Source organism: Pogona vitticeps, chromosome 2 (assembly GCF_051106095.1).
Source record: "Pogona vitticeps strain Pit_001003342236 chromosome 2, PviZW2.1, whole genome shotgun sequence".
Classification (NCBI taxonomy): Eukaryota; Metazoa; Chordata; class Lepidosauria; order Squamata; family Agamidae; genus Pogona; species Pogona vitticeps.
In genome coordinates this window covers 178,178,655-178,205,232 of record NC_135784.1, presented here as the reverse complement: position 1 = coordinate 178,205,232, position 26,578 = coordinate 178,178,655, and the positions used below count along the sequence as shown (strand labels likewise).

Genomic DNA, 26,578 nt, shown 5'->3' with positions numbered 1-26,578 from the left:
AAGCACTAGTCATGACTTCGACAGAGAGAGCTAGTTTGGCCCAGCTTGCTTGTAGGAAGGGTTGGGGCTTGTTTTTTGCTGCTGCTGTTCTTTGTTTGCTTTGCTTAAACTGAGTATCTCATGAAATTTAAGATAGCAGGTTTCATGTATGCTGTGCTAACACCTCCTTGTAGGCAGGCAGCCCCTCCCTCTCTTCCAGGTCATGCCTCACATCTGTTGCAATGTGCCCAATAATGCCATCCTGCTGCTTGTGCTAGAAAAGAATTTTGTATTTCTTTCCCTTTAGATGACTTCGATAACCAATGCACTTGTGCCCTTTGGTGAAGGAAAAGCTAGCTGTAGAGGATTTTTTTTAGAAAAAGAAGAATATAATGAGCAGACATGTGTCAAAGGGGAGGGAGCCCAAAAGAAATTCTGATCTCCTCAGAGAAGGAAAGTAAGAGGAGACCTTTCTGTACCATAAAGTTTTGACTATCCCTTTTTAGTTCTGGCAGAATTGTTTCTGACACCCAGAATTGAATCATGTGGAGGATCTTTAGTTCTGCCAAATTCTGCCAATAGTTTTTCTTTAGGGTTGTCCATTGATGAAATTATATTTTCTTGATTAATCTGCCCTTTACATGGACTTGCTGAACTAGTCCATCAAAGAATTCCATGCACCATAAAAAAACAAATATAAAATGCCTTTTTGCAAATAATGAAGGAAGCATGTGAGAAAATGTTACAATTTTCCAAACAAATGCTGGTAATTATTTGGAGAGGAACAAGCAAGTGGTATATTTCTATCTCCAGAATTAATAGTCTAAAAACAATGTGCCTTTTCTTTCCCATTCTAGAACCAATGTAGACTTAAAAGCGAGAGGGCTGTTTGCTCTCCATGCCCCTTTTTGTCAAATATTGTCCTTGCTGATTTTGAAATCGGTGCTTGTGAATTCCTGAATGATCTCGCTTTATCTTAGGACCAGTCCAGACTAGTTTATGGATCACTGTTGGTCTGATCTGGTTTGAACCAAATGATGGTATCCACATGTGTTCCTACTTGGGTCAATCCCTCCTGCCTTTTTCAGAGCTTTTTTTTCAGCACCTTTCTGGCACAGTGCTAGGGCATGTATTCTGTTTAATTCTAATGCTATCCAAGATTGATGCATTGTTCTTTCAATGCGCCGCTTGATTTATTTAACAATAATAACAAAAGAAAGCCACTGCAGGCGGCTGAATGAGGGCTGCTAGAAAAGGCATCGCGCCAACATTTCCCCCCTTGCGCAAGTACCACAACCGCAAGCTTGCTCCCCTCCCACCTCCTCCTTACTCACGAGTAAAATAACTCATGAGTCAACCAGGTACACTTACACATGCATAAACCAGTCATCCAAAGACTTGTGTGGACCCTTCTCGCAGGGGAATAAAATCTCCAGTGTGACCAGAAGGATCACTCAGGTGAGAGATACAAAATCAGTGGCACTGAAGAAAAAGAACATTTTAAGTGTGAACCAGGCGGCTCCAAATCCCACTGTCTGAACAGGCCCTTAACTTGCAGCTTGTAGCCCCAGCATTCCTGTATTTACTGTCCAGTCATTCCTTCTTTGTACAGTATCTTCATACACTACTCTCTCCCAGGCGCAGTTAGAACTGAAGCAACGTTGTATCCCGTACCAGCCTTTCCTAGCCAGGCTAAAATCCCCTCTTGCTGAATTATAGCAGAACATGTCAGGTTGTGGGAAAAAATGTTGTGTAAGCACTGTGACCCTCTGGGAAGCTCTTTCAGCCACGTGGCTTTGCTTTCCTAATGGGTTGGAATTCCTCTGCAGCCAAGGCCTTGAGCTATAAGGTTACTCAAACTTAGGGTTAATCCTACCCACATAGCTCTATAGGTTAACATGTGTATTCCACAGATCCCCTCTTGCTCTACTTAAGTGAAGTATGCCTCAAAAATCTAAGATATTGAGTGTGTCAACTTTTATTTGTTCAAGCTGGCCTTTACTCGGGAAGGGACCCTAACATGGTGGTATAGTTCATGCTTTTCATGTAAAAAAAGTTGCCTAATCTAGTCTGACTGTGGAAGGAATTCAGGTAGTAGCTACTCAGGAAGACCTCTGTTTGAGGCCCCTAGAAAGTGGCTACCAGACACAGAAGCTGTTATTGGGAAAATCTGGTTATTCATTTAATTAGCAGAGTATAAGGCAGAAACAACAACACAAAATGGCAAGATCAGCCCAGTCTCATCAAACAACACCTTCCCTGGTTTGCACGTAAACTAGCACTTTGTATGGTGAAAAAAGAAATCAATGTTCCCTGTAATTTTCTGTCTGGCTGCTCAGGAGCCTCACCCCGTGTGCAGGCGGGGTTTCATCCAGAAGCAGAAGTAAACAAATTGGCTGCTGGTGAGTAGTGCAGATGGAGCTCTGTCCATGCACGCACAAACACGTATTAGAAGGAACATTGCCCTAGAAGCATTTAAAGTAGGAAAATATTTATTTACTTACACTTACCATCTGTAGTTACAGTCAGAAGAAAAAAGTGGGGAAGTGGAGTCTTTAGCATGCAGGAGACCTTGCATGCTTGCTGCTTGGAGGGTGGCTAGAGGAAGAGGAAAGGAGGCTATCAGCAAAACAAAGGAAGCAAACAACAACAACAGCCAGGAAGAGGGGACAGTGGCTTGCCTCAAATGCCAGAGGTGTGAAAATAACTTTACCAATTAAATTAGTGGCAAAGGACAATCACATTAGGCTATAACCTTCCTCGATACCTAGTGTTAGTGCATGCAAGATTGCTATTGTTCCAACAGTTACTGGGCTAGATCAAGGAGTGGTTTGACAGCATATAGCACAGTTTTATGTGTGTACTGGATATGTAGAAATAAGCTGACAACTGAAACCTCTGAAGCAGGCCTGGAACTCAACAAGATTCATAGAAACCTGCCCATAGTGCTTAAGTGCCCACTCTCCCTCCTTATGGACTGCTTTCTGAGCATGATGTTTCTGTTTCAACTGAAATTGGTGCAAATGTATAATGTAAATGTAAGCATAGAGAGAATGGAGCTTCCCCTGGCTACTTGTCATGATGCAGATTTATTGCCAGCAGTATTTCCCTTCCAAATGTCAGTAGTGAGGGAACATGAGTTGGGAGGTGCTATTTTCTCATACCCCCTGCTTGGCATCTGGTTAGCCATTGCACGAGTCAAAGCCTAGGTTAAATAAGCCTTCAGTTTAATCCAGCACAGCTGGTCTTATGCTTAAAGCCGGGAGAATAGAGTGGGCCATGGAGGGCACTTGTCTTTGAGACTGCCCTCGGCCATTTTGCAGTGCGTCAAACGAGGGTGGGCAAAAGGTAAATTTGAAGGGGGTAGGCCTGTGGGTGATTTGCGATGGACCAGCAATGATTTCTGACTGCCTGTTGTTGAACACTTGCAGCTTAAATTATATCACTGAGATGAAGAAAGTTTAGAGGAACAAGGACTGGGTTTTTGTGTTAGTGGGCAGGATTGTGAACTTCATCTAGGTATTCAAATTCCTTATCTCAGCACCTTTTCATTCTTAATACTGTACAGGGCTTCTCTTGGGGGATCTTCTTTCACTGGGTTTTCTTTGATGGATCATAGGGATCTGATGGGAAACAAAGCAGAGAAACACAAGCTAGTCCTTCCTCCCTTGCTTTAAAACAGGGGTCTCCAAACTTTTCAGAGTGAGGGCCCCAGCATATATATGTTCTGGATTTTTGAGGGCTAAACACACACGTTTGTATGCGCATACGCACTCCTGCACGCATGCACGCACATCCACGCACCTAAGCCCGCCCACCCACTGGACTGGATAAAATGGCTGGCCGTAGTTTGGAGACCCCTGCTTTAAGCAATCACAGAAGGATCTCCCATGCAGAGTGGATTTTATTTAAATCACAGTTTAAATCACTAGTCAGTAAGTATTTTCTGTTTTAAAAATCCAGTTTAAATTTTAAAAAATAATCCGATTGAAATCTAAAATATCAATTTAAATTTTAAAATCCTATTTATACAAAAAAATCGGATTTTAATTTATTTACAGTATTTAAATCTAATTTTTAATTTGTTTATTTAAATCAGTTTTTTAAAAAATAAAATGCTTATTAAATTATGATTTAAATTATGATTTAAATCAATTTGATTTAAATCAAATCCACCCTTGCCACTCAAAGGATCCTGAGATTGAGCCGTGTGGGGTTCAGGGACTGAATGGGTTGTGATAAGGATGGAGAGCCCTCAGTCGTGGTCCATGAGCGCCTCCCCCCCCCCCCCGCATCCATTTCTGTTCTTTCAGAACAGATGGGCATACATCAAAGTGAGCCACCAGCACCACCAGGAGCTGTAAATTGTTCTGTCCTCCTCGCTTGGCCTCAGAGCCAGACGGGCCGCCTCCAGTGCTTGGCTCTGAGGGGTCATTAGAGCCAGGAATGTGGGGTGATCTCCATGGACGCTGCCTGACCTGTTGTCGGGCCCTTTAGAGCCAGGCATTTGGGACCTGGCCAGTTCTGTGGGAGAGCAAGGCGGGCCACTTGGTACAGCTGGCACTGCTGTCCATGAGCCCTCCTGCCCTCTGTCTTATTTTAAGGCCACAATAAATGGAGGGCGGCTCTTTTTCTCCCGCCTCAGCAGCCTGCCACTGGCTTGTTTCCACACCCATGTCCTCATTCCCAGCTGGCTGAGGTCTGGCCACCTGCACAATCCTCTCCATTGTTGGGGTTTCCAGAAATGTGAGGATGCCACACATGTGCGTCCTGTGCCTGGTGAGGGATGGCTCGAAGGGCCAGCAGGCACTCTTACAAAATGTTTTCCGCTATCCTTTTCATCCCGTCCCCCCGCTCCCCCCTGGCTTTCAGTTGCAGTATATTCTTTGGGGCACATCTCCCCCAAATTATTTTTTTTTCTGGTGTGGCTTTGGTTCTGTGTAAAATGTGGCTTATCCTGATCTGATTACTTCAGGATCAAAGGTCTCTGCTTTTTGGTAGAGAGACTGACTCTTCCTCTGTTTTTCACTCCCAAGACAGTTTGCATAAAAGCACCACCAACTTCATTCAAATAGCCAGTAGTTGCTGGCTTCTTTTCTTATTTTCCTCTTTCAAGTAGAATTCCTCAAGGCTCTGGCCTTTTGATCCTCTTAGTCATTCTTCTGCCGTTCATTATCATTTCAATGCTGCTGGGTTTTTTTTTTCCCCTTGATCTTCTGGATTTTGCTTTTAAAATATTTCTCCTTGTGTTTGTTGCTATTTCTGTCTGGATATTTTTTTAAAAAAAAACTGCCTTAAACTTAGCTCTGTAAAACCACTCTCTCTTATTACTGCGGGTGATATTTCTGTGCTTCTTTCTCCTGAAGTGTCCATTTAATTCTTTTCTGTCTTCTTTCTTTGTTAAGTCACTGCAGAGACTCAAGGTTTTCAGTTTTAGGGCTGTGATCCTACAGTTCTAGTGAGGAGGAGAAGGAAATGGAGGGTTTGGCAGGCCTCCTTCTTTGCTCCCTGTCACAACTGTCACTCTGTCTGAGGGGACATGGAAACCTCTATTATTCTTCTCATTCCACCAGCAGTGTGGCAAAAAAAGAGGTCATCCCAGTGATAGAACGGGTGATAGAAAGTAGCTTCGGACCATTGGATCAAAAGTCCCCCTCTTCCATCAAAGACACATCTTATAACAGAATGAAATGTATGTCAGCTGCTCTTTGGATTAAAATTACACCAATTTTCTTTCTAGCTGCTCTGCTCCTTAAAGTTTGCCAAATAAGGCTTCCTCTCCTGTCCTCCTTCCCAGTTACTTTTGGATTGCTCTGACAGCCCGACTAGGCTCACACGTGTCCCACTTTTTGTGCTGGAGTTAATTTCAGTGGGTTTTCCCCACGTTGATTACACAATGTAAACCTAATTGCAAGTAGACCTCATCTTTTTCCATGAATATTTTGGTGGGCACTTGATTTGGCTGGTAGAGCTTGTTATTCAACGTGGTCTCTATGAATCCACACTAATGGGTTAAGACAGCGCCTGCACTGGCCTCTCGGAATCTTCTAGAGCTATAGGGAAAGATACAATGTTTGAGTTGCCCTGTATTGCGCACACTCTGTCCGCCAAACCCCAGTTCCATTTTTTCCGCCAGTGGAGTTGGAACCTCTCAGTTAGAGCTGTGTTTAAAACTTATTTCTTCTTCGTGTTTTTGACCTGGACTTGGCTTTTCGACCTTCTTATCTCTGTTGCCCTGACTAGAGATCGCTTTGACTTCTCTTCTGCCTCTGGCGATAGCACAAGTACTCTTTAAATTGGATAATTGGAGCCTATTTACCACCCGCTGAGGTGCCACGTGCCTACCGGACCCTTTCTATTTCCCGGTTTTCTGCTTCTATTAGCTTATGCCACCGAAAAGAAAACCGTCTCCTAAAAGAGGCGTAGGGTAGGAAATTGGAAGTGTTGGGACGTCGACTATACACCATGACCACCTTTGTCTTAAGGGCAATCAATTATTTGGTAGCCATGGGAGCGTATCAGAAGCAGCTCTGGGCAAGAGTTCTACCAGCTTTACAAGTCGCACCAGAGGATATCAGACAGATATGCCTCAACGCTCACGCTAAAGCATTAACTGTGTCCAAACATCAACATTTGGCATCCCGACACATTGCTGATGCCACTGCCAGAAACTTTGCATCTATCATCACCCATGCTTGGCTCAGATCAGCAAATATCATGGAGGATATCAGAATCAGGGTTGAGAACCTACCCTTTGATGCTTCTGACTTATTCAGTGAAAAAACTGACGAAAACCCAGAGAACTTACACAAGAGTAAAAAGACTGCAAAGTCTTATTCTATCCAGCAACAACCTCGAACCTCCAGGTTCCAGTGGCGTTCGAAATATTCTCAACAACCATATCAACAATCTACACCGTCCACCTACCGTCCCTTCCGGAACCAGGGTCAGCTAAGGTCCTCCCAAGCTTCCTCTTCCACCTCTACTTTTAAGCCCCAATCAACCAAGTGACAGTCGTACAAGACATCTGGAAGGAAGTCCAAACAATATCTTTGACTTCACCAGAACCATCTCCATTACAGACCACACAACATGCCTGTCTCCTCATCTTCACAACTGGCTCAAGATAACACAAGACTCCTGGGTCTTAAATATTATAAGCTCAGGCTACCGGCTGGAGTTTATAGAATTGCCTCCTCTAGGATGGGTCAAGCCCACATCGTTCGATCCCATCCTAGAAGAAGAGATTCTCACCCTTCTTGCAAAACAAGCCATCCAGAAGGTACCAAGCAGAGACATACAAAACGGGTTTTACTCCCGGTACTTCACGGTACCCAAGAAGGACGGTGGCCTAAGACCAATTCTGGACTCTGAGGGAACTAAATACCTACCTCAAACCATGCCGTTTCAGGATGGTCACCTTAGAAGCAATCATTCACCTGTTGAAGAAAGGAGACTGGTTTGTTGTGGTGGATCTAAAAGATGCGTATTTCCACATCACCATCCATCAGAAGTACAGGAAATGTCTGCGCCTAATCTTAATGGACACCATTTACCAATATGTGGCTCTTCCATTCGGCCTTTCAACAGCTCCCAGGACCTTCACCAAATGGATGGCCCCCGTGGCAGCTTACCTCCGTCTGCAAGGGATACAGATCTACCCTTATATCGACGACTGGCTGATAGTGTCCAGATCCAAGGCATGAGCAATCAAGGACACTCAATATGTTCTGCACACTCTACGAGTGCTAGGCCTGTCGATAAACTACGAAAAGTCTCACTTGGAACCATCTCAAGTGATGGACTACATCAGGGCAAGACTGGACTCAGTCCATGCATGTTATGTTCCTACTACCAGAGTGCATATAAAAAATAAGAAAGGCAGTTCAGAAGTTCAAGCCCCAGGGCAGAGTGGCAGCAAGACACGCACAACATCTTCTGGGTTTCATGGCATCAACAACTTGTGCCTTGTCCCACGCTCGCCTCAAGATGCGCTCCCTTCAGTCTTGGCTACTTGCTCTATTCAATCCTCTACAGGACAGTCAGCACAAGCGCCTAACAGTCACACCAGAGCTAGCAGAACAACTTCAGTGGTGGACTTTCCTACCGCATCTCCTCATAGGCCGACCTTTTCGACCCCTCCAGTTGACTCGGCAGGTTACAACAGATGCCAGTCCCCTGGGTTGGGGAGCCCACTGCGAGGGACATCAGATTCATGCTCTTTGGTCCCCTCAAGAGGCCTCGCTCCACATCAGTCATCTGGAGCTGATAGCCGTGATGAAGGTGCTCAGAGCATTTCTCCCCTTGGTGAAGGGCAGAGCAGTACAGGTTGTCACAGACAACACTGCAACCATGTTCTATGTGAACAAGCAGGGAGGAACTCGGTCGAAGTCCCTTCTGCTTCTGGCAGTTCATCTATGGGAGTGGTGCTACCATCAACACATCTTCCCAGTGGCCATCCATGTATCCACGACGGACAATCAGTTGGCAGACGAGTTGACCCGACGCTCGTTTCAATCTCACGAGTGGGAACTCGATCAGAAGGTGTTCCTCAGTCTGTGCCACAAGTGGGGACATCCATCCATAGACATGTTTGCGACACCATCCAACAAGAAGTGCCACAAGTATGCTTCCCGTGTGGGAAGGGGCGAAGGGTCACTAGGGGATGTCTTTATGATCCCATGGAACAAGAGCCTCCTCTACCTCTTTCCACCGATACCCATCATTCAAAGAGCCCTAATCAGGACACTTCAGATGGAAGCGGAGGTGATCTTCATTGCTCCTTGGTGGCCACGACAACCATGGTTCTCCATGCTCCTACAGTCAGGAGTGGACAACGTAAGGTTACCTCTTCTTCCACACCTGATCACTCAGGACGCCAGGAACATCCTTCATCCGGACCTGGAATCGCTCCACTTGACAGCGTGGAGGATTTCCCATCGATAACAGAGGTTATTAACAAGGCAAGGAAGCCAGCCACTAAGATACTCTACAAATACAAGTGGCAAAACTTTCTCAAATTTACTAAGGAGCGCAGGTTGCAATCTTCACCTGTGGCCTTGTCTACGCTCCTCCTCTATCTTCGGCATCTGTTTGACCTAGGACTTTCCAAGTCTACATTAAAGGTTTGCACCTCAGCCATTGTTGCCTTTCAGCCACAAGGCTCTGAATCATCCAGGTGGTTTTCGCATCCCACACTAAAGGCTTTCTTCAAGGGTCGCCATCCATTTGAACTTATGGCTTCCTGTGACCTTCGGCTACTCTTATTTAAGATTTTATTCCTGGTTGCCATCACTTCTGCTCGTAGAGCTAGTGAATTGGCAGCACTTCGTTCAGACTCCCCATACCTACAGTTCTTCAAGGACAAGGTGGCACTACACCCGGATGTTTCTTTCCTCCCTAAAGTGGTTTCCGAGTTCCACGTTAACCAGCCTTTAGTATTACCAACCTTGTTTCCTGACCCAGTTACCGATGTTGAGCGCATGCTCCATTCTTTAGATGTTCGAAGAGCGTTAGCTTATTATGTTACTAGAACTAAAGACTTTAGGAAAGTTCAAAGACTATTTCTCTGTTTCTACGGCCAGCATAAAGGTTCCGCTGCCTCTTCTTCTACTCTATCCAGATGGTTGGTTTCCACCATTTCTCTGGCCTATGAATTGCAGAACAAGCCTCTCCCTGAAGGTCTCAGAGCTCATTCCACCAGAGCTGTTGCTACATCCACGGCCCTGCTGCGAGGAGTTGACATCCCTGACATCTGCAGAGCAGCAACTTGGTCCAATGTGTCTACTTTTGTTACACATTACAGACTGGACCTCCGGGCCAAGAATGAGACCAAGTTTGGGACAGCAGTGCTTACTTCACTTCTGCAGTGACGGCCCTCCCTCCGGTAAGTGAGCTTGCTAGCCACCCACTAGTGTGGATTCATAGAGACCACGTTGAAGAAGGACAGGTTACTTACCTGTAAACATGGTTCTTCTAGTGTATCTCTATGAATACATACAACCTGCCCAACCTCCCCACTGTCCGTTACTGTATGGTCGAGTCCAACTCCGACTATGTGGTGGGCGGAAGGAACGGGTTTGGCGGGCGGAGCGTGCGCAATACAGGGCAACTCAAACATTGTATCTTTCCCTATACAGTGGTGCCTCGCTTAACGATGTTAATTGGTTAAAAAAAACATTGCTATGGGAAAACATCGCTAAGCGAAACACGTTTTCCCATAGAGATGCATTGAAAACTGGTTAATCCGTTCCAATGGGAACGGATTACCGTCCTTAAGCGAAAATGGCCATAGGAAACATCGCTAAGCGAAACAATGTATCCCCCATTGGAATACATTGAAGCCTACGTTTTACAAGGTGCTCTAACGAATCCAAGCATTTAAAACAGTTTCTGACTCTTCGTTAATTTTTGGTGAATTTTCCCCCCCATTGGAAAGCATTGAACTGCAGGTTTGACAGCTGTCAAACTTAGGTTCAATGCATTTCAATGGGGGGAAAATTCACCAAAAATTAACGAAGAGTCAGAACAAAGCCAAATTAAGTTTGCACACGTTTTAGAAGGTGCACTAACGAACCCAAACATTTAAAACCATTTTTGAACCTTTTAAGACACTTTAAAAATAGCGAAAACGGAACACCACTAAGCAAAACAGGGGACCTAAAACTGTCATCGCTAAGCGAGGCAAGGTCCCGAAAATCGCTATGCGAATTTTCCCCATAGGAAACATTGTTAAACGGAGCGTAAAATCGCTCCAAAAACCTCATCGCTAAGCGAATACATCGTTAAACGAGGCAATCGCTAAGCGAGGCACCACTGTAGCTTTAGAAGATTCCAAGAGGCCAGCGCAGGCGCTGTCTTAACCCACTATTGTGTATTCATAGAGATCCACATGAAGAACCATGTTTACAGGTAAGTAACATGTCCGTTTGTTTTCATTGTTTTGTCTCAGTTTCTAACTTGTGCAACAGCCTATATCCCTCCCTTCAAGCAGTGGTGGGCTGTGTCCTGATCACACTATATGTGTGTGTGTGACAGCTTCAGTGGAGCATGGTGTGATGGTTCAGTATTATTTCCTTCAGACTGATACCCTTATGGTCGACACCTCTTTAAAAAGGCCTTCCCCCCAGTTAATTCCTGACCCTCTTCCCTTCTCTCTCTATTTGATTTATTTTGTATTTTTCCCATCTTGCAGAATTATTTAATTGTTATAATTTTTCTTATATTTGTTATGTTTTTATGTTGTAAGCCGCCTTGAGTGGTTGAAATGACCAGATAGGCGGGGTATAAATAGAATAAATAAATAAAAATAAATAAATAAAATAAATTATTATTTTTCAGAATTAATAGTTTTAGTGCTAGGTCTGAATCAGTAGGAAGATCAAAGAATGATCAGGTATAATAGGGCTACTTGGATACAAGACAGCTTTCTATGGCTGTGGAGAAATTCAGTCAATGCAGCATTTAAGTGCAGGCAATTCATGCCCCGCCACATGTACAGAAGAAGATTGAGCAAATGAACAAGCTAATACTATTGAAGTAGCCTGCTTCTGGTCAAAATTAGTCTAATTATCTCAACATTTTAATTTGTTTTTAATTTTACCTATCCTTCATATGCATCCATTATTTTAAATCGTGCAATGCTCAGATACAAAGAAAGAAAGAATATGCTAGATCAAATTAAGTAAGGCGGAGTAATTCAGAAGTGACCAGGTCTTGCCCATTCAGTGTTATGTCCTTGTGTAAGTGGAGCAGAAATTAGGGTCTGGTGGGGCAGAGGGCACGGATAGTGGTGGAGGAGGATATAATGTTCTAGGGCAGTGGCGGCGAACCTTTTTGGACCTGAGTGCCTAAACTGGGGGGAAAAAAACTAAAAACCCCCCAGCGGGCTGTGGCAGGGGCGGAACCGGAAGTGGTGGTGGAAGGGGGAATCCTGGGCATGGAGGCGCCTTGAGACCCCAATCCTGATCCACCACCAGCATCAGCTGCTCTGGATTCTGGCCTGCCGCCTCTCGGGTCATCAGCACCATGGCTGCAGCTGCCTTCTCTGTTTTGTCTGCAGAGGGGGAAGGAGTGATCTGGCGACTTACAGCTTGCATGCCCGCAAGCTATCGGGATGAACCATAGGTTCGCCATCGCTGTTCTAGGGGAAGAAATATACCTAATTTGACCCTCTGCTGCGTGGATACTTGTAGTGCACTTTACAGGTTAATCAGATGTTTCTGGGTAAACAATAGCAGTGATTTTGACTGGTGCCAAATGTGCAGAAAGCTCCACATCAGTATAGGATAATCTCCCATCTCCCCTGTTCCCCTGAAAATAAGACCTAACCTGAAAGTAAACCCTAGTATGATTTTTCAGGATGCTCGTAATATAAGCCCAACCTGAAAAATATGTCCCAGTTAAATGAAACCCTGCCCTCCGCCTTTGTGCAGCAACCAGAAGAAGATGACATGACTGTATTTGAATAAATGTGCTGTAGATTGTTGTAAATCGGGGTGGGCAATTAATTTCTATAGGGGCCCACATGAAAAATCTGAACTGCGTTCGGGGGCCAAACCAAAAAACCCAGACACTGCGCTGATTCACCTGTCCTCTGTCGCCTGCACAAGAATCGCTTCCGGCCTCTTGAGCCGTAGCCTGTGGCTCAAGAGTAACAGTCAAAACTCGCAGGATCCCAGCGTCAGATCTCACAAGTTTTGCTTACTGTCGTGCTGGGTGAATGGAGCCGGACCTATGGCTCACTCAGCGGCCACAGGTGGGCCGGACAGGAGTGGCTTGCGGGCTGTATGTGCACTTTGCCCAGGTCCATTGTACATGAAAAAAAATCTCCTGAAAATATACCCTACAGTGTTTTTAAGAAAAAACAATAATATAAGTTCCTGCCTTATTTTCGGGGAAATACGGTAGTCATTCCCTGACCGGCAGGAGACTTTGTACTTTTCTCCCTCTGTGACAAGATGTGTGAGCCTGAGCCCCACTCCCAGCATACACCTGGGAGAGGGGATGACAGGGATTGGTACCACAGCTGTGCTGTGCTTCTCACTCAGAACATGTGTTACACTTTTTAAATTATATTTTCATGCCACCCTTTGTCTGAGAAGCTCATTTATTTATTTATTTGTTTATTTATTTAATTTATACCCCGCCTATCTGGCCCACTGGACCACTCTAGGCGGCTTCCAAATATAAAATCAAATAATAAAGCATAGACAAATACATAATAATCAGACAAGAACAGCAGTAAAAATAAAAAGGGAAAGTAAGAAAAAAATCAAGAGTTGGCTGGAGGGAAGGCCTGAATAAACAGCCATGTTTTTAATTGGGTTTTAAAGGTGCTCAGCGTGGGGGCCACGCGAATCGCCAGAGGGAGATTGTTCCAGAGGCGAGGAGCCACCGCCGAGAAGGCCCGGTTTAGTGTCTTCTCCTTCCGGGCCTCTCTCGGCGTCAGGCTCCTCAGCCTCACCTCCTGACTCGCGCGGGTGATCTGGGTAGACCTTGTTGGGAGGAGGCGTTCCGCCAAATATCGAGGTCCTAAACCGTTTCGGGCCTTATAAGTAAGCATTAAAACTTTGAAGTTGACACGGAAACAGATGGGTAGCCAATGCAATGCAGCCAGCGTTGGAGAGATGTGTTGATATTTTCTCACTCCTGTAAGGAGCCTGGCTGCTGCATTCTGCACCACCTGAAGTTTCCGTGTCAGCCTCAAAGGCAGCCCCACGTAGAGAGCGTTACAGTGATCTAATCTTGAGATTACGAGCGCATGCACCAAGGTAGTAAGCGCCCCCATGTCGAGATAGGGTCGCAGCCGGGCAATCCGCCAAAGATGGAAAAATGCAGTGCGGACTACCGACGCCACCTGAGTTTCCATGGTGAGCGTCGGGTCCAAATATATGCCGAGGCTGCGGACCCCACTCTTCGCGGCCAAGGTGGTCCCCCCAAATGTGAGAGAGCCACCCAAGCCACCTACCATGGGAGCACCCACCCTCAGAACTTCCGTCTTATCCGGATTCAGCCTCAGTCCGTTCTCCTGCATCCATTGCAGTACGGCCCCCAGGCAACGCTGAAGGGAAAGGACAGCATCACCTGCAGTGGGTGAAAAGGTGAAAATGAAATCATTTCATGATTCTTTTTCCTGCTCAAGAGCTCAGAAAATTACGTTTTAAAAGAAACTCCTTCGTTATGTCTTGGCAGGCAGGTCACCAGCATCGTTACTGTTTTTCCTGTCACACAAGTAATCCAATATTCTTCCTTTTCCTATTTTATCCTTAACACAACCTTCTTGCAGGGGAGGTTACACTGAAATACAGTATGTAGGATCTGGCTGAAGGGTATTCAATGGGCCTCGTAGCTAAGGGAGGGTTAGAAAGTAAGTTTCTCTGACACTATTTTAACCACTAACCACTATACCACATAGCACAGTATCATTTCAGAAAGATCCTCAGCTCTTACCACAGGAGAAAGGCTGGATTTTGCCATGTTCTCTCATCATCTGTCTAAGCATCACAAAACAGTGGGCAAGATTTGTTCTGGCAGTCCAGAATTTGTAGGGCTTGTGCTTTTAAACATTGCTACCACCTGCCCACCCAAAAAGGCCGTATCATTGTGGTTTCTCTTTCCTGGCTTGATGATAAGAAATTTCTTCTTTCTGTTGTTGACTCCTTCTCAGCTTTCTCCTCTTTCTGGTGTTCTCAAATCTCCCCCCCCCCACACACACACACACACACAACATCTCGTTTTGCTTGTGTTCTTTCTTCATTATCCTCCTCTTCCTGTTGCACTCCCTTTGTTCATTTGAGTCTTTGGGTTTCTTCCTCTTAGTTTTTCTTCTCCCCTTCTTTCCTTTTTATTGTTTTGTCCAGCAGATCTCAGTTCTTTCTCTTAGATGTTATTCTGTTTTCCCTCTTGCTGTTTCCTTTTTCTGGAACTCATCCACCACCTGCCTTGCACGTTTTCAGGCAGCATTTGAAAGTCTGTCTCTTTTGTTTAGCCTTTAATGTCCAACCTCTACCTCATCTTCTTGGTGTTCCTTTGGTGTCCTTTCCACTTTCCTTGTGGTTTCATGTTGAAGAGTTTTTGTTTTTAAAATAGTAAACGCAAAGACTGAGTTTGTTTTGAAATGAATCCCTCTACATGGCCTAGCTGAAGTTTGGTATTTAAGAAACAACCTTCTGGCTGAGAGATACAGGAGAAGCTTGGAGGAATATAAGCAGTAATACAAGGTTTTTTTCCAGGTAGCTGAGCAGTTTATTTTCTTTTTTGTGCCCAGCCTGGAGTTTATATTTACTTCAGGCCATTGAAATATCCATTTCATTAGGCATCCTTCAGTCTCGAAAGACTGTGGTAACATGCTCTGTATGGAGGACTTGGAACAGCATCTAGCATGACTGAGAAGGCCAATTCGAGAGTGACAATCCCTTCCACACTGAAGATAACCGGTAACTGCTACTTCCCATGTTGTTTCAACACTGTATGCGAAGCTGGAGTGTCCTCTCCAGAGCACAAGGCCTGGGTAAAATAATATGGAGGATAGGCTGTTACCCAAACAGCAAATCCCCCCTCTCCACATCGCTGAAATAGTCCAGTGGAAAGGCAAAAGCCAATACAACTGGTTCCAACGATGTCGCAGGAGTTGGCAGAACGAAACAAACTGCCTCCGGGACTCTAGCTCCAGATTTTGCCTCTAAGTTAACTCCTGAAGCCTTTTCTCATAAGTGGATATACTGTAGCCACAAGGCAGTGGAGGTTTGAAATCGGAGTTTTCCTTCTCTTAGATGGGCTACCTTCCAGGGCTGACGAACCCCACCTACCAGGCCTGCTCTCTGATTGAAATCCTGAACACATTTACTAAATAATAAATCCTACTGAACATCATCTTATTTACTTTTGAGCAAAACTACTTAGGATAGTTCTTTTGAACTCTCACGTGCTGCTCACACAGGGAGGGCAGTCAAAGACCTTTCACCTATCTATCACCATGACAGGTCACATAGCCCACTTATCCCAAGTAGAGTAAAAAATGCAGACAGCTGTGTTGGTCCATAAACTAGCAGTTCTTGTCTCCACCAGGGACAGGTCATTTGTGAAGGTAATAGATCTTAATTGAAAGAGAAGCTACCACAGTGTAGTTTGGATTATAACAGATGAGTCTCATATCAACACATAGTTCCTGGGGAAACCCATCTTTTCTCCAGCCGTCGTGATGATGGCAGCCAAGCTAGGAGGATGGAATCCAGGTCTTAGATGTCTGTGTAGCTATGCCTTTGTTTTGGAGCAGGCAGTCCTAATTTTGTATAGCAGATGATATTAGCTGTTTGTATACTTTTTGGCTTCTGTACATTTGTACTAGTATAAACATATGATCTAACTCTATGCGACGTCTCTGCCAAGTATTTATATACTCGGCACTGTTATGCATCCTATTTGCAGCAGCAGAATGTCGTGCACATTTCCACATTTCATGCCAATTTCATGCAAATGAATCCCTGTGTTAAGCAGGGGTTACTGCTAAGTGTGCTTAGAACTGCATCCTAAACATTACAGTTCTTTATATGTCTATTCAGAAATGAGTTCAGCAGGGCGTACTCTCAAGTGAGTGTGTATATACCCAGTGTGGTGTATTGGATGGAGTTGGGAACTAGGATTCAGGAGACTAGATTCAAATTCTTCCTCAGCTATGGACATGTAGTGGGTGGGGGGTAGAACTGGTAAATAAATAGTAATAACAACAGTGTGCCATCAAGTCAACTGTGATTGATGGTGGCCTTTTTCAGAGTTTTTGAGGTAGAAAGTACTCAGAAGCGGCTTTCCATTTCTTTCTCCTGGGGACATCTCGGGATTGTGCAACTGTGCCCAAGGCTACCCAGGCTAGGTTTTCTGTGATGCACAGTAAGGAACTGAACTTAGGTTTAGGGTTTGAGTAGGACTGCACATAACACACACAGGACTGCAGCCTGCGTGAAATGTCTATGAAGTGACACTCTGTTTCTGTGGAGTGTCTGCCTGTCTAGCCATCTTATTTACAGTATTTTAAAGGCTGCTTTTTAGGGCAAAGCTTTCTCAATATATAACATTGAGTGGCTTATATAACAAAAATTAATTCTATAAAAATGCTATAAAGGGCAAAGTTACAATAGTAGCTGCGACATTTCAATAGCCAGCACCACCTTCATTTTAATTTAAAGTTTACATGAATAATCTGAAACTGAGTTTTAAACAATAACTATGAGTGGGCAGACTTTCAGATGTGGCACTGCAGCTCACACCATCTCTGTAGGTAGCGTAACAATTGGTGAGGAAATCTAGGAGCTACAGTAGTACATTGAGTCCACTGAGAACATTTGGGTGGCTTTCCTTTGCCTGTCACCTGAACTGGATTCTAGGTTGCGCTCCTTCTCCTCCTTCAAAATAACCAAAACAAAAAACAAAAAAACAAAAAACAAAAAAACCCTGCAGGCAGAGGCTGAAACTGTCTGAAGGGAAGACGCTTCTGAAGTCCTCTCTCATGACCTCAATTTGTGTTGTTTTTCCCACACTACCAGAAGGGCTAGACCTATCATTAGGTTGGGGTGAGGCAGCTGCCCCAGGCATCAGGTGCTGGGGTACCATTAAAAGGCAGCATAGGATGTACTCTTACTTTATATTTTTATCACGGTGAGGCGAGGTGAGAGTGGGATGCACAACTATTCACTTTTATCTGAATGAACTTAATATCGCTGATCCTCTTTGATTATTTCCTGTTGTTCGGTACCCTTCTACAAAACATTAAATTAATGCACGGGCATTCCAATTCACATGTTTACATAAAAGCAAATGCTGGCTTCTGAACAAGCCTGGAAGACCGAGCTATCTTCTGTGGAAATAAGCACCTGTGTGTAAATAGATTTACATAATTAACTTTGAGGGCAGCCTCTGGATTGGTTGCCAGTTTTGAAAAACTCATTGTTCCATTTTCCTCAGTCCCATGAAACATCAGAGCTGTTTGTTTGTTTGTTTGTTCTCTGAATACCTGGCGTATATCTGCATTACATAGTTATGGCAGTTTGATATCCATTTAAATGCAATTTTAATTGGCATCTTATGGAATCTTGGGACTTAGTGTGTTGAGGAGTCCCTCTTATGAAGTTCTAGAGTGCTTCCCAATAGTGAATTGAGAGTATTTTTTTCAACAGTCTATAAATTTCGTGTTGCATAAGACAGAGTATGGTAGTTAAAGTGATATCAAACGACTGTGTTATGCAGATATACACTTGGTCTAGCTTATATTTCAGTGGAACTGGGACCTAACAAAACAGGAATAGGACACTTGGGCTCTCTAGATGTTGCTGAACTACGCTTTCCATCTTTCTTCATAATGAACCAAATTTTTTGCAGCAGAAGAATATTATAATCCAAGAATATCTGGAAGGGTTCAGATGTTCCACAGCCTTCTAACAGAGAATAACAACCATTGACTGCCCCTTGAATTATTTAGGTTTGCAGACATGTATGGAAGTGTATGAACTAATAATAATTATGTGCCATCAAGATTATATTGGTTTCTTGTAAACTTCATAAGGTTTTCTGGGTTTATGATATTCAGAAGTGGTTTATTTTTCCATCCTTCTGATGCAGTTTGCCCGAGGCCTTAAAGGTAGTGGAACATGTAATCCTATCAGCCACAACTGCTCTGGATGATCTCAGCTGGTCTCTCTTCTAGTAGGTGCTCCTGATTCCTGGCTCCACTGCTAAGAGCTCCAACATACTGAGCTATACCAGAAATATGTATGTGCTAAACAGGTTATAATAACTAACGATGGTCCTATTTGTTTAGGTTTATCTGAATGGCTCCATGACACAGGTCTATAGCACGGTCCCCACTGGCCAGCGCTCTCCAGTCAACCCAGACCTCCTGCTAGATGTTAGTGGGGCCCACCTGTATGTGATGACTTCATCGCAGGTGAGTCACCATGGGTCTTAATGTCTCCCTCTCCTTACTACCTTCAGCACTGCTCTTTGTCATCTTCAGTTTGGCTGGGTGAAGGATGCAAGATCTTCACTATGTCTGGTTTCATGGGAAACCGGTTGGTTTTTTGCTGTTTTTCCCCACCTATGTGGAATTACTTTTGATGGGGAAAATGTACCAAGTGGCTGTGTCTGGTCACTTGCATTTCTGTGGACTTCAGCAGGAATTGGGAATGTGTGGACCTCCAGATGTTTTTGGGCTGCAGCTCTCTTCAGTCCTAGCCAGCCTTCAGAGCTGAGAGGTGATGAGAGCAGTCGTTCAGCAATATCTTGAGAAGTGCACATTCCATATCCCTGCTTTACAGGGTTCAGATCTATTGTTCAAAACCAACAGAGTTTGCCGAATTCTATTGCATGGTCTTTTCTTCCCTTCCTGTGCAGGATATTGATGGGTTTGTTTGTATTGACTGGAGGTATAAGAGAAGACCATCTGTAGAGGCCTGGGTGTGTCAGGTCTCACCATTATATTAACCTCACAAATCTTGCCACCCCCAACTTTTGCCATTATTTCTTCATTACTGTCTTTCTTCTGCACCTGCAAAATTCTGAATTCTACCCAAAAGCAAACAAAAAAAACCCCAAGATTGACTTTATGGTAAATCTGCAGTTTACACAGTTAATCACTGGAAAAAGTAAATCAGATCACCATAGATTCTGTGGTGATTCCTGTTTTCAGTACAAAATACAACTTTTCTTTTTGCTTGAAGACAAAAGGAACTATCTGCTAATTACTGACTGTCTTTCCAACCTAGGTCTCTAAGATTCCAGTTTCTGAATGCTCTAATTCCCTGGACTGTGCCTCATGTCTGCATATCCGAGATCCCTTTTGTGGGTGGTGTGTCCTGCAGAGCAGGTGAGTGGAGCCATGTAGTTGTAAATTTGGAATTGCACATGGTCATTATGAAAGTCTCCACAGCAAATCCCCCTTATTAGAGATATAGCCATTCTGTTTGTAAGAGAGCCCAAAACTGTAGGCAAGTGGATCAGACTGTCTCGATAAGTGAGGAGCAGGGCTTTTGCAAAGTTGATGGCTGAGTTGTCTATTCAAAACCAAAGCAGTACACATTGTTTGGATGACAACAAGATTAGCTTGTAACAGTGTGCAGTTCCTTGGAAAATCCATTTCTCTCCCCGCTACTCTGAGGATGGCAGCTAAACATAGAGGAAACAGGTAAACCTGAGGGGAGTAGCAGATTAGAACTGCTGGATAGCTCAGTGGTTTAGGCATCTGGCTTCAGAGCCGGAGGATGGGAGTTCAATTCCCCACTGCACCTCCTTGACGGGCTGAATTTGATGATCCATAAGGTCCTTTCCAGCTCTGCACTTCAAAGATGATGGTGATATCATGGGTCCCACCTATTCAGAAAGTCTGGAGGCTTTCACCAGGCATACCCTGGCCCCGTTACACCACTGGGTGCGTGGCTATTAGGGGAACAGCGTGGATGTGAAGGAAAAGAAAGTGTCTGTGCTCTTTTTTCTCCATCTCTAACATGACTGGCTGATTGGCAGGTGCACCCGTAAGTTGGAATGTGAACGCCATGAGATGTCCAATCACTGGCTGTGGAGCTACGGAACTGAGAGCCAGTGTCTGAGAGTGGAACAAATGTTGCCAGCCAATCAGAGTCGAGGAGAACAGACCAAGGTGAATAAAGATGGAAGGATGAGATATGGATTTATTGTGATTTAAGGGAGAGATGGAGCACTACCTGCTTGAAAGCTAGATTTAGCCCAACTTGGGTCCATATGTGTCCTCAAGCATCTTCTGCTATAAAGGTGGGGAACAGGTGGCCTTCCAGAAGTTGCACCTCCAGTGGTGCATGGCAATGGAAGTTACAGTCCAACAACATCCGGAAAGCTGCACATTTCCCATCCTTGTTCTTACATTAATCTTTTTAAAGCCTGGGAAAGTGTTGCATGTAATTTAATTTGGAAGAGGATGTATTGGGGTTACCTCTTAGTAGACATACATAGAATTGAATGTGTTTCATTATGCTTGGTGGACAAATTGGTCACAATTATATTTGGTTGGCCCACTTTGCTTTGTTTCCACCCACTGCCAGAATTCAGTCCCCAAGACCATTACCAAATAGAAATTTATCCCCTTGGGCTAAAAAAGGATTACCACCTGCAATCTGTGCCAGACTCATCCATTGCCTATTTAATATTACCTATGCAGCTATAAAGTTTGTACAAAGAAAGGGGAAGGGCTTGGGAAGTTAGACTTGTCCTCCCTTTTCATTGGCAAAAATTAAAGACCTATTTTTTAGGGAGCTTTTAAAAGCTGAGTCTCTCTTGGATGATGGGCATGTGTTCTTTTAAGTGTTTTTTAATAAAATGTTTGGAAAATCTTTTTAATTATTATGTTATGTGTGATTATTTTTAACTCTGTCATTCATTGTAGTAGTAGCCTAACTTGTTTTAAACATTGTGTGCCGCCTTGGGTCCATTCACAAGGAGAAGATGGGCCTAGAAATTAAGCAAGCAAGCAAGGTCTTCACTGGCTCCTCAGAATTAATTAACGCAAAATGTATAACCTGCTTTTCCATCCAAAGTAGCCCACTTGGTAAATCTAAAATATAATCACCAAGATGTGAAACCACATAAAAAGTAGTCATCAGAAATATATGTCTCCCGCCCTAACTAGGTCTCTATGCTGGTCCCTCGTCTCCCTGGACTAGCCGAAGGAGAACACTACCATTGTGCCTTTGGTACCCAAGACAGCCCAGCCCAGCTAGAAGACTCCTGGGTTCACTGCCTCTCCCCTGTTCCCCAGCAGGTGCCACCCACCCAAGAGGGCAAAGGTGAGCATGAGAAGTATCTATGAAACTGGGCTTAGAGTTGCTTGTTGCCCCTAGCTTAAGAGCAATAGAAAAATGAATAGCTTAAAAAAGCCCTCTAGGCTGGAGGATTCTGCATATCGTAACCCTAAAAATGAAATTTTTAAAGCTCTGTGTTTGCTGCCAAAAGTAATGTATTTCCTGTGGGAGATGGATGCTGTGACCAATATAGTTTAGAAGCGTGATCTAGATCAGGCCCCGCCTGACTCCTGACACTGCAGGGAGGACTGCTTCTGCTAGGGTGGAAAGGATGGCTTGTCCGTCAAAATGAAAGTGGCCGCTGTGATAAGAAAAAATGTGTCGTTTGGCCCTCATTCCTTCCAGATGAGTTAATCCAACATTTGCTCTAAGTGAGGTTACCCACATTTCAGCAGCCCTTGCTTCTGTGCCTTGTAACTCCTCCTTGCAACAAGTACAGGATTAAAACATATTCCATGCCTCCAAATGCAATGTTGACACCAGCCCTTTGGAGTGGACACCTGGGGCCCTGCAAATGAGAAGACCCCCAAGTAGTGCCACAGAGATGGTAGCAGCAGTGGTGAAAGACTCTGTTACCAACAAATGGTGTATCCAGCGTGATGGGGGGCTGCCATGGAATCACCTTGCTTAGAACCCTCCCCTTCAGCATGCCATTGCTACTCCAAGAAGATAAACAGTGGCCGAAATCTAATAGTAGGTTACAACAAGAGTAGACCCATTGAATCCTTGGGGATGTACTGAATCAACTCCTCCGTAAGTTCCATTGATTCAAAGGGCCTGCTCTATTTGTGACATATTACTAAATTTCAGCCATTATTTCATGCTGAATATCTGCAGCTCAGATTGCTATTTGAAGCGGTCCAGTAACTGCCATTTGAAAAGTTGGCAGGGAACCATTTATTCCTTGCTGGTTTAATTCTGTGCTCCGTATCACTCCTAAGAGATTAGAATTGTCAAATGACAAGGGTGTGCAAAAACTGAGGGGGAAAAACCAGTCTTGAGTACTCTTGCAGGCAAAAGTATTTACCTTGGCTAGTGTCTGTTGTTACGGAATCGTGGCCTGAATGCTCAGTTTCATATATGGCTCTTCCTTCCCCTCTGCTTGCACAAAAGGAATCCAGAAACCTCTGTTGTCTCCAATGGGGCAATCTCTGGGTTCCGTAACTGAAATTAAGGAGCATCAGGAAAAATCTGGAGCATTGTCCCTGGGGAGCCCTTATGCTCCATGTTTGCCACCAGGATTCCAGCCCTTATGTTTGTCATATAGCTCAGTGGGCTGGCATGTCTGGGGTCAAGAGTTTGAATCCCCACTGTGCCTCCTGGGAGAAGGGTCTGATGAAATCACCCAAAACCTGTGTGACTGGTGGGGTTTCACGTCCTGCTACCTGGGCAGGCCTTGGCAACCTGCAGACCCTTGAGTACCACCAGAGGAAGGGACTGAGAATCCAGTTTTGAATAGTTATACATAAGAAGCCTTGGGAGGATGGCTATAAGTCATAGTAGTAGTAGTAGTAGTAGTAGTAGTAGTAGTAGTAGTAGTAGTAGTAGTAGTAATAATAATAATAATAATAATAATAATAATAATAATAATAATAATAATAATAATAATAATAATAATAATAATAATAATAATAATAATAATAATAATAATAATAATAATATAGTTACCTTTCTTTAGATTTGATTGGGCAACGCATGGTCCACTCCAGTTACTTATGCACTGAAACGCTTCTCAGCCCTAAGTAGCATACCCAGTGGCAGTAAATGCTGGTCTAGCAACATCTGGAAAGGCACACATTCCCCACTTCTTTAGACACTTAAAATATATGAAACAAGTAATCTGTGTGAAGTGACCTTGAGTATGTGCTGTGGGAGTCAGAGTAGGATTACTGTAGGGATTTACTCCTCTAAGGTATTCTTTTTCTTAGGAGGCACTGGGGGAGCTGTGTTTTTACAAAGTGCTTGGAAAGAGTCCTAAACTCTCACTGAAGTGACATTTATGATATTTTTTCCTCCTGTGATGAGAGAGCTGGATGAAATCGCATGCCATTTGGATTTTATTATTATTATTATTTTGCTTTAGGCCTGAGAGTGCCTGTATTGTTTTTGTCAGATTCCAGATAAATTCCAGGCTGGGTGGCCTTTGTGGGTTTGGTGGGAGAAAGTGCTTCCCTGTTGCTTAGCAACTATGAAATGCTTGCACCAGACAGACAGATTCAGAGGCACTCAGAGCACAGTAGTCTTAAACAGTGAGGGGAGTAAAGAACCCATTGGTTTGTGCATGTTGCCGGTGTCAAGAAGCAATGCGTGGAGTGCATCGCCCACCTTGCTATATGGGGAACTCTTTCTTGTTCCCAAGTATGCCTCATTGCTCTCTTCTTTTCCTTCCCCAGATCACGTGACTGTGGCATTAGCACTGATGTTCCGGGATGTGGTGGTGACCTCCATGGGATTTTCCTTTTATGACTGTAATGCCGTGAGCCAGCTTGCTGATACTACCCCGTGAGGAAATGTCTAATAGGGATGGAGGGAGGTGGAGGTGTCAGCAGTAGCTGTTGATGAAGTATTTACAAAATGTTTGTTTACTAAGACTGGAGCAGAGAACATCATGGCCTTACAAGAACCATTACATGGAAGGGAGGATTCTTTATAGTTTTTGCCCCGAAAGGATAAATGTTTACACTAAAAAAAGCAAGTTCTGGAACTTACTGTATGTCTAAAATATCCAACTTTTTTTTTTTTATTTTTTTTTGCTTCCTGTGCATAATTTATCTTCTGTTCGTTGTGAGCAAGAGAGAAGAACTAGTTAGACCCCTAGCCTGTGAACACTGAGAACCTTACTGCCGTTCCTGGAGTTGGGGTCTCTCCCTCTCTTTCTGTTTCAGTCTCAAACATACGCACACAAACACACACGCACACAATTGAAGGTTTAAAAATAGCCAGGAAGTCCCTAGCAGGTCACATGTTTCCCACCCCTGCTTAACCTACAAACCTGCTTGCTTTAAAAAAACAATGCGGCAAAGCTGTGATTTTTAGGATGCTGGATTTTATAAAGAAGTCCTGCCTCTCTTTTCGGTGCTTGGTGGTCACATGCAGCCCTCTTTAAGGTCCTTTTGTTTGGCCACGTCCTCTCATAGGTGCGGCACGTGTGTGGACAGCCCTTGGATGTGCCACTGGTGCCCCTCCAGTCACCGCTGTGTTCCTAAAGGACCCTGCCCAGATGGAGAGGGGCTTGTCTATAATCAGAAGGTGAGCTGTTTCCACTTTTTTTTGTAAGGAAGGGTGGGAACCATCATTTCACCATATTTTACTTGATTTGATTTTTTGCTATCTCTAAGTGAAATATTGTGGGGGACAGGTCATTGCTTCCAGTTTTGAAACAAACCAAGCCATACTCTAAAGCAGTGGTTCTTAACCTTGGATTACTCAGGTGTTTTTGGACTGCAACTCCCAGAAGCCTTCACCACCAACTGTGCTGGCTGGGGTTTCTGGGAGTTGCAGTTCAAAAACACCTGAGTAACCAAGGTTAAGAACCACTGCTCTAAAGCAGCTGTATGAGTGGAAGCATGAGCTCAGCACATGTGAGGGTGATTGTGACAAAATTGCTGCTTCACACACCCTTAGGGGACATACCAGGATGTTTCTGAGTAATTTGGATTTTTTAGAAATGGGGAGTTGGGTGGGGCCATTGAGTGGGGGGCAGATGTGGCCTGCCAGCCACGCTTTGCCCATCTTTGTTTTATAGCCGTGATCCAGAACAAAAGGAAGAAGGGGAAGAAGGGGCAGATAAATGCAACTGCTTTTAACAGCACCTTGTCTCCTAGGCGCTCACTGAGGAGCCCCGTGGTTCAGCTGCGTGCCCCAGTGTGGGCTACTCTGGAGAAGAATATCTGATTCCTGTTGGGGTGGAAATGCCACTGAACTTGTTCGCTTGGAACCTGCACTTGTTGGTGGTAAGCAAGTAGGTTTAAAGGCCTAGATAGGGATGAAGGTATGAGGGGGAAATCAGGCTTGAGAAGACAAGCCTTCTGGCCTTGGGACATCAGCCGTGAATATATGAATATACTTCATATACAGTGGTGCCTCGCTTAACGAGCGCCTCGCTGAGTGATGAAATCGCTTAACGAGGCGCTCTGGGCCATCGCTAGAGCATTCGCTCAGCGATGGCCCCTATGGTGATTTTTCGCTTTGCGATATTCGCTAAGCGATTCGCTTAGCGAATATCGCATAACGAAGCGGAGGAGAACAGCTGATCGGCGGTTTCAAAATGGCCGCCGGAAGGTCCGCGCCGCATTTTCGCACCCTGCCCTCGCTTACCGAGGGCGCAAAAATGGCGGCGCTATGGAAGAACCTCGCACAGCGGTGAGTTTTCAAGCCATAGGAACGCATTGAACAAAGTTCAATGCGTTTCTATGGCTTTTTTATTTCCGCACAGCGATGTTTCGCTATAGCGAAGGTTAATCCGGAACGGATTAACCTCGCTATGCTAGGCACCACTGTATTCATAAATGCATATATTGACAGCTATTATACCTTCCCCTAAAGAACCCTGAGCCATTGTAGTCCTTGTTATATTGATTATAATTCTTAACTTAGAGTTATTCCTTGTTCCACAGCTCAGGATGATTCCATTTGGGATCACCTCCTTCCCACAACTCATCAGTTTTTTATTACCTTCGCTTGCTTTCAAGTAACGCATGCAGGAATTACTGATCTCTGGTGAGATAAACTACTTCAGATTAGCTTAAAACGAAAAGCCAGTTTGGCAGCAATTGAGCTAG

At 44.3% G+C, this 26,578-nt stretch overlaps 1 protein-coding gene across 4 annotated transcripts in view; it reads left to right on the top strand.

Moving 5' to 3' along the window:
* The window catches only part of PLXNB3 (plexin B3), a 75,091-nt gene that overhangs the window by 14,880 nt on the left and 33,633 nt on the right, over positions 1–26,578 (top strand). For all 4 annotated transcript variants that reach the window (XM_072991415.2, XM_072991417.2, XM_072991416.2 and 1 more), the window contains 7 exons: positions 18,791–18,916; positions 19,734–19,834; positions 20,491–20,623; positions 21,626–21,782; positions 24,191–24,299; positions 24,935–25,046; positions 25,622–25,750. In XM_072991415.2, coding sequence (XP_072847516.2) covers positions 18,791–18,916; positions 19,734–19,834; positions 20,491–20,623; positions 21,626–21,782; positions 24,191–24,299; positions 24,935–25,046; positions 25,622–25,750 — 867 coding nt within the window. The remainder of the gene's footprint in view (positions 1–18,790; positions 18,917–19,733; positions 19,835–20,490; positions 20,624–21,625; positions 21,783–24,190; positions 24,300–24,934; positions 25,047–25,621; positions 25,751–26,578) is intronic.